The sequence below is a fragment of the Hypanus sabinus genome, chromosome 22 (assembly GCF_030144855.1).
Source record: "Hypanus sabinus isolate sHypSab1 chromosome 22, sHypSab1.hap1, whole genome shotgun sequence".
Taxonomy (NCBI): Eukaryota; Metazoa; Chordata; class Chondrichthyes; order Myliobatiformes; family Dasyatidae; genus Hypanus; species Hypanus sabinus.
Window position 1 is genome coordinate 58893173 of NC_082727.1, and position 14141 is coordinate 58907313.

The 14141-nt window shown below is 39.9% G+C and overlaps 1 protein-coding gene across 30 annotated transcripts in view; it reads left to right on the top strand.

Annotated features, from left to right (window-relative positions):
- Positions 1 to 14141, top strand: part of tcf7l2 (transcription factor 7 like 2) — a 193231-nt gene that overhangs the window by 146096 nt on the left and 32994 nt on the right. For all 30 annotated transcript variants that reach the window (XM_059947871.1, XM_059947867.1, XM_059947861.1 and 27 more), the window contains one exon: positions 7951 to 8083. In XM_059947871.1, the coding sequence (XP_059803854.1) occupies positions 7951 to 8083 (133 nt within the window). The remainder of the gene's footprint in view (positions 1 to 7950; positions 8084 to 14141) is intronic.

Consider the following 14141-nt stretch of genomic DNA (forward strand, 5'->3'; position numbering starts at 1 on the left):
AAGTTTTGCAAAATGCCAGGGTGTTAACTGAGAATGCAACCCACAAGGGTGGCTGTTTTACTGAAACTCGGATCGTTTAGTGACCAGAATGTGCTAGGAAGTGGTGTAATTGAGCAATTAACGGTTAACTTTAAATGTGTTTAATAGCAGTAGTTCTCCACCACATGCCTCCAGAGGATAATAGGCCCCAGAGCATGATTTTAGTTTGGTTTTGCTAATACAATCGCAGCAATTGGGTGGCCAGAAAGTGGTCTTTCTTTCTTGACAGCTGAAATAGCTTGGAAATACGTGAGAGCATTCGGGAGCAGATTTGTGCTGCTTGGTCGTGCGGTATTGTCTTGGTATGCTGTGGTGTCAGTGGTCCTGTCATCGTTTGTTGGAGGAGACGAGAGGCCTCTTCCTGAGCAGGAGAGTTTGACTAGTCAATGAAGGCCTTGTCCTTGGGAACAATAGCCCACTAACAAAGGGCAAGACCTTGGCCAGAAATGAGCTCTATAATACTGTGAAAGGGCGCAGACCACTGTATAAATCAGAATAGGAAAAATAGATTTGGAAGAAAATGCTTACTCAGGTGTGAAGGATTTTTTTTCTCTGCTGTTTGGACAATGTAAAGAAAATGTTGAAAGAATGCATGGATTTGAATATTGTCATTTAGCAAATCTTTCAACATTTGTTTGTGTGGAGAGTTATTGAGTGAGGGTTGCCGAAGAAAATTTAACTATTGATAGATTTTGTTTTAATGACGATCTCCCTGCCCTTTCAGAATTGCAGTTGGTACACAACCGCGCAACAATTAAGGAGTTAATAGAGAGCAGACTTTTGCAATAAGAGACTCGAGTGTGGCAGATCATTAAGATTAGTACCTTTTCGAAAGTAAGCCATGCCTCGGTGTATACCCAGCTCAGGGCGAGTAATTTGAGCAAAGCAAAGGACTTGCCAGAATTAGCCTGGAGCCCAGGGAAGGCAGACTGACAAACCTCCTTGTGTAGCTGCTTTTGTTTTTATTATACTTTTGAGTACAAATGCACTTTTCAGACCCAGCCTTTCTTCAGCTGCAGAGGAGTGTGGTGAACGCAATAGGGTGCATTCAGCAGAGAGGACAGACTAGAATGATGGTCGTAGCAGTTCCAGTTTGTTTTGCCTGCTTCTTGATTAATGACATCAGAGGTGAATGGCAAGCTTTCATTTCTCCTGGGTTACCAATCTTTCTTTTTCTTAAAGCAGGGAAAGATTATGAGTGCTCAATCAGTCTTTGACTGTCACATTCCTGATTGTGAATGCTATGCATGTTCCACCCTGGTGAAACATCTCCCACTGCACGTTATTGGGAATGTGACGCTTAAGTACACTTGAAAGGTCAGAGGTTTCCTGGGTAAAGTGGTCCAAGAGGAGGAGTTTCCTTCACTGCCTGCCTACTACCACTGTTTGACGGACAGACCCACTTCCCCCAGGCATTTCCTACACTTCCTCCCTTGGCAACAGCCTAATATTCTAACATCCTCTTTCCCAAATAACAGTCTTAAATTGGCAATAGTGATATGGATATCTTGTGTGGTTTCTCACTGAATGTAGCTAATTGTTTGCTATACTTGTAGAAGTAAAAACAATGACTGCAGGGAGACAAGTGGTATGATCTCCAAGGACACGTGATGGGGTGAGGGGAAACCCTGGAGAAACATGGGGTGGAAGAAGAAAGCTACTGTGACGATCGGAGGCCAAGGTTGCGAAATCAGTATGGAGCAATTCAAATTTTATATGTGTACTTGTGATCTTTCAGAAGGGAGCTGCTGGTAACACAGGGTTCGTTGTTTCCATGTGAAAATGGACAACGTCAGATGGAACGCTATAATCAACATTTTACCCGAAAATTTGCCTGCCAACAATTACAATTTAAAAATTGTATACTGTTTTCAGAGACCTCAGAAGTCATGGAGCATCAACCCCCTGAGGTTTCTGCAAGTTGGAATTGTCATCTATTAGAGAATGTATAAAAATTACTTCCAAGTTCCTGCCTCACCAACAACACTCTGGATCCCACGTCTCTGGCCTCTATAAAAGTACTGACCTGAAGTCATAGGCACAAAAATGAATCTCACAATCGGTGCTCTCTCTGAATCATTCTGCTTCTCAGCCACTCCCATACCTTGCCCTCTGCCCACTTGATCCAAATCCATACTCGCCTGTTTTCTGCAGCAGATGCTGCAATCCAAACCGGTCAGTGTCCTTGGACTTTCAGTTCATTAAGGGAGAGAATAGTTGTAAGCTAAAACATTCCTCTAAATATTTAAAGATAAGTACAAACAAGAATGTTTATGTGATTGAAACTGCTTATCTGTCCAAGAACTTGTATGCATCCCTCTAGTGAAATGATGACAATGATTAAGAATCAATATTTTCTGCAATTTTTACTGTCTTGTCAGTAGTTCAGCTACAAGTTTTTGAAGTTCATGTCATAATTTAAGTGGGGCCATAACTTTATCTTTCTTTCTCAGCTCTCTTCCAAAAATAAATGTCATGGTCTCTCATTGCCTGCCCACTTACAGCTGTGATATGAGGTGGCTGCTTTATCTTATCTAGTGGGTCTCATAACAAGTCATGATTTTTAAATCTTCAGTGTCTATTGCCATTTTCCTATTTTACAATCAACCGTTTCAGTCAAAAATTAGCTGGCACTTTGCCACTTTGTTCTTGAAGGCACAAAATTAAATCCTCCAGGAATTGGGGAGGATTAATTATCAAAATAAACTCTTACTTACTTTGGATTTCTTTTTGGGCACTGCTAGGTGCACAAGTCATTTTCAGTTCAGATATATTGCTTGCTACTGAATTCAGCTGGTGATGGGTGATTTAAGACTTGTGTCAGTGACACCTCAGTGTTTCTATTTAAAAATCAGGCTGTTACTTTAGGCACTGATGGTCCGTTTGGGGAGGTGGTGTAAGGAACAGAATTAAAATTCACTGTAGAATTCACTGAATCCTGTCATTTTAACTCTACTTGTAACTGCCTTAAGATCTTTCCTTACTATTACTGATTCTTCTGTTATTGGAAGTCACAGGTAATCAGTTATGTTAAAGAGGACTTTGAATTCGTCTGAAGAATTATTAATGTTTGAAAGTATTTCTAGAAAGATGTAAAGAAATATTAATCATTCCATTCTATTATTTTGAAATAGCAAAAAAAATGCCTAGTTATCAAATAAAATACATTTTATAAATTGCAAATTAAAAAAAAAATTAGGGGAGCCAATGGTCCCCATAAGGTTCTGTTTTGTTTATATCAATGATGTTTATCCCGTACTTACTGCCTGTTATTCTCCTGGTGCTTAGGGCAGCGATGAGCATCTCCATCTCTGATTTATCCCATTAATAGACTTATTTTCAGATAGAGTTTCAGTCTTCGTGCATCTGTGGTGTGCTCGGACTTTAATTCACTCACACAAATTGGGATGTTTGCTCTTGAGCAAATTCTACTACCCTGCCATCCACTTTTCAATCTTTGTCTTGTTAACGATTGATGATGGGGTTTGAAGAGCCGCTTTGTGTTAACAGCTTGTTCTGCCTTGAGTTGTTGTTTACTCTACAAGATGCGTGGAACACCTGTCTCTTTATTAGCAAATGGATTTTAAAGTGCAAATAAACCCGAGATCAACTTGAGAGCACAAGTCACTTGGGCCACACTATTTATCGATTACAGCTCAGCATTTAATACCATCATCCCCTCAAAACTAATCAGTAAACTCCAAGACCTGGGCCTCATTCAGCAGATCTACTTGAAATGTTGCCGTAGAAAAGCAGCATCCATCATCAGAGATCCCCACCACCCAAGCCGTGCTCATTCCTTTCTGCTGCCATCAGGCAGAAGGTAAAAGAGCCTCAGGACTTACACCAACCAGGTTCAGGAACCGTTACTACCCCTCAGAGTCTTGAATAAAAGGGGATAACTATAGTCATTCTATTTTGATGTTCCCACACTTAGTGGCCTCTTTAAGGACTCTTTATCTTGTTGTTTCGTGCTTGTTATTTATTCCTATTTATTTATATTTGCCTTTGCACAGTTTGTTGTTCACTGATCCTGTTTACAGTTACTGTTCTATAAATTTGCTAAGTATGCCCACAGGAAAAGGAATCCCCTGAATGTACAGTGCTAACTATATTTTCTTTAAGTGAATACCAATACTGTTCAGCTCCTCTTGGTGCATCTTCTCTCCCTCTGCTTTTTGTTTCTCCCTTTTTGGTTTCCCCCAACTTTTTTCTCCCCCCCCCCTTCTTTGTAGTAACTCACTCATCAGGAAGATTCAGAATGTTTTTGGGAGCTCTCTATCTTATGTAGATGTTGAAATACTTGAATAACGTTTTATAGAAAAGTTACAGAAATAGTTAGAAAAAAATATGGCACAGAAACAGGCCCTTTGGCCCATCTAGTCCATGCGGAACCAGTTAAACTGCCCACTCCCATTCGCCTGCACCAGGACCACAGCCCTCCATACCCCTGCCATCCACGTACCTATTCATACTTCGCTTAACTGTTGAAATCGAGCTCGCATGCACCATTTGTGCTGGCAGCTTGTTCCACACTATCGCGAAGAAGTTTCCCCTCATGTGCCACTTACACGCTTCATCTTTCACCCTCAACCCATGACCTCTGGTTGTAGTCCCACCCAACCTCAGTGGAAAAAGCCTGCTTGCATTTACCCCATCTGCACCCTCATAATTTTGTACACCTCTATCAAATCTCCCCTCAATCTTCTACTTTTTTGTTCTTCATTAGCTTTCTTGATATTGAAATGTATGCTCTTTGAACCCTCCATACCAGCAATTTTAGTGCTTTTGGAAGAAGCTGACCATAATGGGAAGTCCACAATATTACACCTTTTAATCAAAACAAAAGGAGATTGCCTATATCTATCTAGATCTGACTTTCTCTCAATTACTCTTTTGGTCTTGAATGAAGTTGGTTACTTAGTGCTGTTGAGTGGGCAGTCAAATTCTGATTGTGAGGTACCAATGTAGAAGCAAAGGTACCGGGGTGCAACACAGAAGTAATATGAAAAATGTCTTTGATTTGTAGATTATTTTGCCAGGTTTCTTATTTATAACGATGCTGGTGGTCCGAGGAAGACGACCTAACTCTAAGATGATAACAGTGAATCAATGACATGGCTATAGAGAGGTATTTTGTGCTCAAACAAAGAAACTGAGTCATTATTTATCAGCTTAAAAAATACAGGCATGTGTTGAACTTGGCTCAAGGCACTTTTCTCTCTTGGACTAATTGACTTTTGAACTCTGGCAAGGTATTCAAAAGGGACTCGGATCAATTCCTGTCTCATCAGTGAGTGGTTTGGTTTATAGGTTGTATCAGATCAGGTCCCGGTGCCGTAGTAGAAGCTGGATGGCTGAAATTCTTCTCCTGTTCACTACAACCTTAGGAAATAATCCAAGTCCTTTAACCTACTTTAGAACTGTGATCTTTGCAAAGGAGGTAAATGTTTTCTTGTGTGTGTGTAATCTCGATGAATTAAAGCTGTCTTGTCTGACTAAAATGTGAGCCTAAATGTAGATTTCTTGAAGGGAAAATTGGTGCGGATGAAAAGAATCTCTCAAATGAGATGAGCTGCAGTTGGATTGTGTAGGGCCCTAATTGGCTTTTGTTTGTCAGTAAATGTTTCTTTGCAATTAAAATTAAGTTTGTTGATGAAGGGGAGGAACGTGAATCACCATCTACTCTGCATTGTCCATGTGTCCTGTTACTCATTAGTACAGTTGCAGGCGCCAATTAGAAACATGAGAGACTGGAGACAGTAAATAACTATCTGTAGCCTCCTGCTGTTTGCTCACAGAATTTTGTATCAAATTCTTTCCAAGGCATAGATTTATAGGAAGCTGGTGATGCCAGTGGACAAAGCCTTCTGCTGAAAAGAAGGCAATTGTGATTCCACTGTCTAAAATGCCTCGTGGCATCATGATGAAATCTTCATGCTGAAGTTCAAGGGTTTGCATGTCATTTGTTTCAATGGGAAGCTAATCTGTCTTTTTTCCCAAGCAAAGGGAGCTTGTGGTGGCTGCTGGTCATTATCAAGTCGTAACAATATTAGTCCTGCAAATCCTATACATCAGTCATGTCTTGAAAACATGCGGAACTTACTGAGCAGCTTTGAAAATGACATTTTGCACACTTAGTGTTCTATGTAACTAAAGCGGGACCCAATAATTTAATGCCATTATGGTTTCATGTTAACAATTGTCTTAAAAGTTTTATTCAAGTGTATACCCTTCAGCCTTTCAAATAGAATGCAGTTCTAATTGTGTTAATGCTGCTCAGTGTCTTTGGTGGGGTCCCAGAAATAGTAATATATTCTGGCTATTGATACGCAGATGACGTGGCCTGGTAAAACAAGGTATAAAGTGTTGACATTGTCACTTTTACTCTGAATCTTTAATTATGTTGTCCAGCTCTCAGCCCCGAGTAGTAAAAGGGGTGAATTTGAATTACATACTCACTGTCATTAGATTATACGTGTAATGTAAAGACTCTACACCCCACTAATAAAGCAGACTTGATGATACTCATAGCCATTAACTTTTTTTCCTGAATAGCCTGTCTCCAATCATCACATGTGTATATGAATTAATTTTGCACTGTACTAAGTTTGATTCATTACAATTAATTTGATCAAATGCAGTGTTGCATTAAGTACAGTTCTTGTGATTTTTATGGTGATATTTATGTTTTGGGTGAATTGGATCTTGTACAAAATTACCTCCTCTGTCTATAACAGTATGTAAGAGTATCGTAGGCAAGTTCAATTGGATTAAACAAAATAGACGAAAGACCGGGTATTTTGATTCTCCTTGAAATTCATAGACCCAGCTAAATGGCATGAGGAAACACATTGGGCTTTTCAACTATTTTATTAGTCATATATCATTGTAGAAGGGCTGGAATTTTAATCATTTTTCTACCTAGGATAACCTTTTAGATTCTTAATTCCCTTAGTGGTTCCTGTTTAATGGATTTTATTTGTGATGTGGTAAAATGAAGTATGTTTGCTATCTCACTATATTTTTCTTTCCTCTTCTTGCACTACTTATTTAATTTATATATTATACAGTATTGTATATTTTTTGTATTGCACTGCACTACTGCTGTTTATGGAAAAAAATGTCATATTCCATGACATATGTGAATGATGATAAATCTGATTCTGATCTGGGTCTCCATTGTGGGCTGAGAGTGGGAAAGGGGCAGGGAGAGGGAATCCTGGTTGGGAAAAGGGGAAGGGAGAGGGGAGGGAGCGAGAAGCACCAGAGAGTCATTCGTTAATGATCAGTAAACCAATTGTTTTCAATCTAATAACTTTGTCAGGGCTGGGAATGCCTGCACACGCGACGTTCCACCCTTGCCGTTCCCAGCGTCCTTTGCCCCGGCCAGTTTTACAAGCTCACTCTCCGCTCCAAATACAGTACTGCACAAAAGTCTATACATATGTTCCTCAGACTTTCGTACAATACATCCTATTCATATTATGTATTGCATTATACTGCTGTCGCAAAAATAACACATTTCACAACTTTTTTCCTGAGATGTCAAACCTGATGCTGATATGTTTGCTAAGAAAGCAAAACCTGATTAATAAGTATGAACAGGCATGGTTGCTTTATACGTCATTCAAATTGCATTCCTTTATTCTAATTCTTTTAACTGATAACATAAAATAAAATCTGACTCAGAATCATTCATCTCATACAGGTCTCTTGGTTTTTGGCACCACCTAATCTGTTCAAGTACTTTTGTTGGAGGATTAGCAGAAGGCTGTTAAATATCTGTTCTCTCCCCCTATCTCCCTGCACCGCCATTCTGGATTCAGCATGGTGCCATTAATCTCGTCATGGTTCATTGGATGGTTACTCTTGTCTAACACACTATCTTTCCTATTTTTCTCTTGACAGTCTAACAAAGTACCTGTTGTGCAGCATCCTCACCATGTTCACCCACTAACGCCGCTGATAACGTACAGCAATGAACACTTCACACCAGGTAACCCTCCACCACACTTACCAGCAGATGTGGACCCCAAAACAGGTAGGTCAAGCACGCGAGAGAAAAAAGTCTTCACTGACATTGTTGTTTTCTTTGGAAACATTTTTTGTTTTCTTTCAAACAAATTTTTGCTTTGTTCAGAAACTGTTGGAGGAATCTATGTCTGCATTCGAACTCGATGTTAAATATTGTTTGAATGCTTCTACATTTCCAGAAACGGACAACTGCAATTTTATTAAATTTAAATATTTTTATATTCATTCTTAAAATTTTCCTTTTGTGCCTTTGTTTAGGATACATTACTCAAAGGCAAGCAGAACAAAAAAAATTCCCTTAAATATGATTTTGTTCCAGATTTTAATGCTACCATAAGTTTTCTGTTAATGGTAAAAAAGATGTTTTTTTTTAATAAAATGAATGTGTGCCATTGGCCAGACTGCACTGTTGCTCATTTTCTAAATACACACTTCAAGATTGTTTAATGTCGTTCGTCAGTGTAAAGGAGAACAAAATAATTGATAATCCCTATCCGATGCAGCATGGAAAATTCACAATAAGTGTAAAGAACTTGTTAATATATTTTATGGGTGAAATTAATGGTTTAAGAAGTATGCCTACTCTTTTAAAACAGTAAAGCCTTTTGTGTTGGCACATGGCCTAGCAGGCAAGGCATTAGACTAGCAACCTGAAGGTCATTGGTTCGAGCCTCAGCTGAGGCAGCGTGTTTGTGTCCTTGAGCAAGGCACTTAACAACACATTGCTCTGCCAAGTCACCGGTGCCAAGCTGCATGGGGTCCTGGTGCCCTTCTCTTGGACAACATTGGTGGTGTGGAGAGGGGTAGACCTGCAGTTTGGGCAACTGCTGGTCTCCCATACAACCCTGCCCAGGCCTGCGCCCTGGAAAATCCAGGCGCAGATCCATGGTCTCTCGAGACCGATGGATGCCACCTTTTTAAAACAGTAAGTTGAGCAATCACTCAAATTGATTGGGACATAATAAAATATATTAGTGCGTGGAAAAATTCTTCTTCATTTGGTTTTATTTGGCTCTTCATTATGGCATTTGTACTGGGATATTTATGCAATAGTGCTGTTGTTGGATGCCTCTCAGATACTTGCTTCTAATTCCAGTTTTGCCTTTGGGGGGGTGGTCAATTTTGTCATGCCTCTTTCTTCAGGGATTCGAATCCAAAAGCAAGGTTATGCTTCTTTTGTAGATTTTGTGCTACTTCGCTGGGGAATGTTGATGGGGAAAGGAAGGTGTAGAACAGAGTTGGATGGGTGATGGGAGGAGCGTGTGGTAGGATGAGGAGAGAGATGGAGAATCATTTTCTCTTCTTCCCCTAGACACTTAAGTATCTCCAAAATTTACAAGCTCTGAAGGAATTTTCAGTGCTTGCAGCAACAGCTAAGTCTGAATTTTGTAAGGGAAGCCCAGAAAGTTTGTCACAATAATCAATCACCTAAATGACAGACTTGCTGAATGTAGCAAAGTCACAGGTTTCTATCAGTTTTACGTAACTGATACTTCATCAGTTGTTAACTGTGAATTCCATTTAGAGCAGATACCACAAAAGAAGAGGCTGATGAAATGTTTGATATTTCAGGCGCATTTATTAGTTTGCTGCCCAGTCTCTGTACTGACTGCTCTCATTTTAAGGGAGTTCCCTTTCACTGGTCAGGTAAGATAAAGTTCCTTGTGGCAGAATTTAGAGAAGCAAGCATTGAGATGAGAGCGTAAGTTGCATGTTAAAATTTCCATTCATGCATTTTTGAGAATTTTCAACAACGTAGTTAGCATTAAAATTCTTAAAAACAAATCGTTGAAGTAACAACATTAATTAGGTACATGATCCATCATTTGTAAGTGGGACAATGTTAGTGTTTTGTATTTTTCATTAGTATGTTTAAATCAGCTATTACACTTGATCAAACTGAAAGGACGAGTGTCTGACCATCATGCACCTCGTTTTGAATAGAGTTCAGATTGTGCTGTTGGTTTATTGGAAAATGCTGTACGTCAGTTGACTGATTAAATCTTGCAGTTGATTTGCTGGCAAATTCACGCACAATAGTTCAGTGCTGTTTATCTGTATTGAAGACTTGGCACCCCAATGTCAATAATTATCTTCAGCTGGGTAACAGTACCTGTTGTGTATTTAATATTTGAGTAATACTGTAAAATATTGTTTGATTAAGCATTCCTGTTTACATAATTCATTACGAGTTGTATGTAAGCAGTTCATGAATGGCATACGTCATGTTATGTGTGCATTGCTGAAATATTAAATACACAAAGTACCAGTAGAAGAGAGAGAGTTCTTGGAACCTGCAGTTGAATCATTTTATCTTGGCAGTATTACGTACAAGGTGATTCTGGGTGGTAGGGTAGAGCTATGTCTCCACCAAAGGAGGTGTAAGGCATTCCCTCCCTCTGCTAGCCTGTAGGTCAGCCTTGGGCAAGGTGTAGCACCTGCTTAGCCCCAGTGCAGGTGGTGTATGGTTGGATGAGCAGCTGGTACATATCACAAGTGCTGGTTTTGTGACTACTGAGTTCAGGCAGACAATCTCTGAAGTGTATTGATAATGGCTGGGGTCACCCGTCTTTCAGACACTGCCTGGAAGAAGGCAATGGCAAATTTTTCTACAGAAGTGATTTGCCAAGAGCAATCGTGGTCATGGAAAGACCATGATCACCCATATCATATGACAAGGCATATAACGATGATGGTCCTCATATATGTTCCATGCTTGCACAAAGGATGTAAGCAAGGAATATGTTCCGTCTGATACTATAGTTAGCTTATGCAGATTTTTTTTAAACTTGCATAGCTCTCCTATCTAAAACATAACAGAATTGCTATTGATTTCACAAAATTCTTTTGCCTTTAAGAATATTTCTTGACCAGGTGCCATCCATTAATAGTTCTCCACCAAGGGAGGATTGCCACCTTTGTGGAATGTTAACAGATAAATTGACTCAATAGGCAGCAGCGGGAAGACCCTTCCTCTCTTCTAAAATGGCAATAGAGGGGACTTTGATCAATCTGAGATATTTTATTTGTGAATTACATGCTCCTTTTTTTCACAGTGGAGCCTCAAAAATTGTACAGAGTGAAAAAGGAAAAATTCAAAAACTGAAATGTCAGTTGCTCAAAAGTATTTGTCCCCCTTTTGCTCAGTACTTTGTTGAAGCACCTCTCACAGTTATTACAGCCAGTAGTCTTTTTGGATACGCCTGTATTAGCTTTGCACAACTTGATGGACCAAGATTGGCCCATTCCTCCTTGCAAAATTGCTCAAGCTGTGTCTGGTTAGTTGGGGAGCGATGGTGGACAACAGTCTTGAGGTCTTGCCAAAGATGTTCGATTGGATTAAGGTCAAGTCTCTGATTAAACCACTCAAGGGCATCATTTTTCTTCCTTGGAAGCCATTCCATAGTTGCTCTTGCAGTGTGCTTTGGATTGTTGGCCTGCTGAAAGACGAACTTCCTCCCCAGTTTAAGCTCTCAGGCAGAAGACAGCAGAGGATCCAGGATCTCTCTGTATTTAATAGCATTCATTATCCCATCAATTCTGACCAGATTTCCTATCAAAGCATCCCATAGCATGATGCTACCTCCACCATACTTTATGTATGGTGGTGGTATTAGATAAACGCTACACGTAACATTTAGTGCAGAGGCAAAAAAAGTTCCATTTCAGTCTCATCCGACCACAAGACCTCCTTCTGTGTCTTTACAATATCTTCTGTGTGTTACTCTTTTTAGTCAGGCTGCTTCCTTGCCATGCATCCATAAATACCCTTTTTGTGCAAGGCCTTTGAGATTGTGGAGCCATGAGCTTCATCTTCACTTGCACCCACTGAGTTCTGTAACTCCTCCAGAGTGACTGTTGGCATCACAGTAGCCCCTCTTACAAGTGCCACTCTTCTCCAATGACGTTTTGAGGAGCAGCCTGACCTCGGCAGTGTGGCAGTGGCTTCATCTTTTCTCACTTTTTTATGGTGGATTGCACTGAGCTCTGTGGAATCTTCTGTGCTTTTGAGATGTTCTTGCACCCTTCTCCAGGTTTGTGCTTCTCTATTATCATTTCCCTGACTTGCCTTGAATGCTCTTCTGTCTTCGTTTTGGTTTGGTCTATTGAAAATCTACCATACAGTTGGACCATACAGAGAGAGGAGGTATTTATTCTTACGAATTCATTCAAAACAAGGTGATCCTCCAGTTTTCCATATCAACAAATTTGGTGAGTTGGTGTAAATTGCCCCTGTTGCACCTGAGGAAAGCGAGCCTAGTGATTACAAAGGGGATAAATATGTTTTCAGCCTCGCAATTTTGTTTTTTAATCTTTAGTAAATTGTTGCCAGATTTTGGAATTTTTCTTTTGATTTGACATGTCGCACAATGTTTTGTAGATTGGCTCAAAAATCCTACTTCGATACATTTTAAATTTAGAAAATGAGTGTAAAATGTGCAAATAGTTGGGAGCTGAATACTTTTTCAAGGCCCTGTAAAATTTGACACATTATCAACTTTGCAAATACTGGTTAGTCTGCGTCAGGGTGAGGCTGTATGGGTTGTTGGTTACATTTCTGGTCACCACACTATGGAAAGGATGTGATTGTGCCGGGGAGACTGCAGAAGAACTTCTCCTTCATGTTCTTCAATTGGAGAATTTCAATCATGGGGAGAGATTGGATAGCTTGCTTGTTTTCCCCAGGTGCAGGAAGCTGAGGGCCAACCTGATAAAGGTATATGGGCACAGATAGTCAGAAACTGTTTTTCCAGTGATAAAGTAAAGAACATTGGGTTTAAGGTGAAAGAAGGGAGGTTTAAAGGGGAAAATTTAATTTCACAGGGATGGGTTGATATCTGGAATGTCCTGCTGTGGGCAATAGTGGAATCAGATACAACCTCTTTGTTTAATGGACCTTTATATAGACTATGAAATAGTCAAGGCAGAGAAAGATATGGACCTAATGGGATTAGCATTGAATGTTGGCTGGATATAATGTACAGAAGTGTCCATTTCTTTGCAGCACATCTATATAATTCTTTCTGTACTGCTCCATATAAGATCATAAGATATAGAAGCAGAATTAGGCCATTTGGTCTATGGAGCCTGCTCCGCCATTTCATCATGGCTGATCCATTTTCCTCTCAGCCCCAATCTCCTGCCTTCTCCCTGTATCCCTTCGTGCCCTGATCAGTCAAGCTTTGCCTCCACAGCCACCTATGGCAACAAATTCCACAGATTCACCACTCCGGCTAGAGAAATCCCTCCTCATCCATTTCTAATGGATTCTGAGGCTGTGCCCTCTAGTCCTAGATTCCCTCACTGTAAGAAACGTCCCCTCCACATTTGTTATTCTACAGTCGTATGTCGTCAGTGCATGAAAATTCAGCCGGACACATGGTCTGTGCTCTACCCACAAAGATGATGCAACTTTTGAACAGACAACTATGTTCACGAGTCAATCTTCTTTGGGTGGGAGAACTCCCAGGCAGCTATTGAAAATACAAAATGAGAAAACTGTGATGCACTGTTCAACTATGTAGCTGATTCCCGAGGGAGATAAAAATCTCATGGAGGAGATTTAGTCATGAGCACAAAGAAGCTAGAATTTGCCAATTTTGCGAATATTTTCGTTAATGCAAAGAAAGAAACAAGGCCAATTTTAAAGTGTGAGAACTGTAGTTTTAGTTTTCAATATAAAATTCATTGAACAAATGCTTACTTTGTCCTACACGAGGTCTATAAACACGAGACTTGAAAATGTCAAGACATGCAGAATGGATGTATAGATTTGTTGCTTTCTTTTATTAGTTGCTTTCCAAATGTCCTTCAGTTGGGCGTTCTTGCAGGTGGTGCCTGATTGGACTGGACTGTCAGGATTTATGCCTCTTCACTAACCCAGGCAAATATCAAAGGCACTTTGCAGGAATTCTTTCAAATAACATTTGATGAATGTCACCAAAAACTTGATCATCGGGTTTTTTTTGATGAGAAGAGAAGATTAGAAATGGAGAGCTTCATAGGAGGAAACTCTATACTCTAGAATTCTAGATTCCATGCTCTAGAACATGGGTTCCCAATCT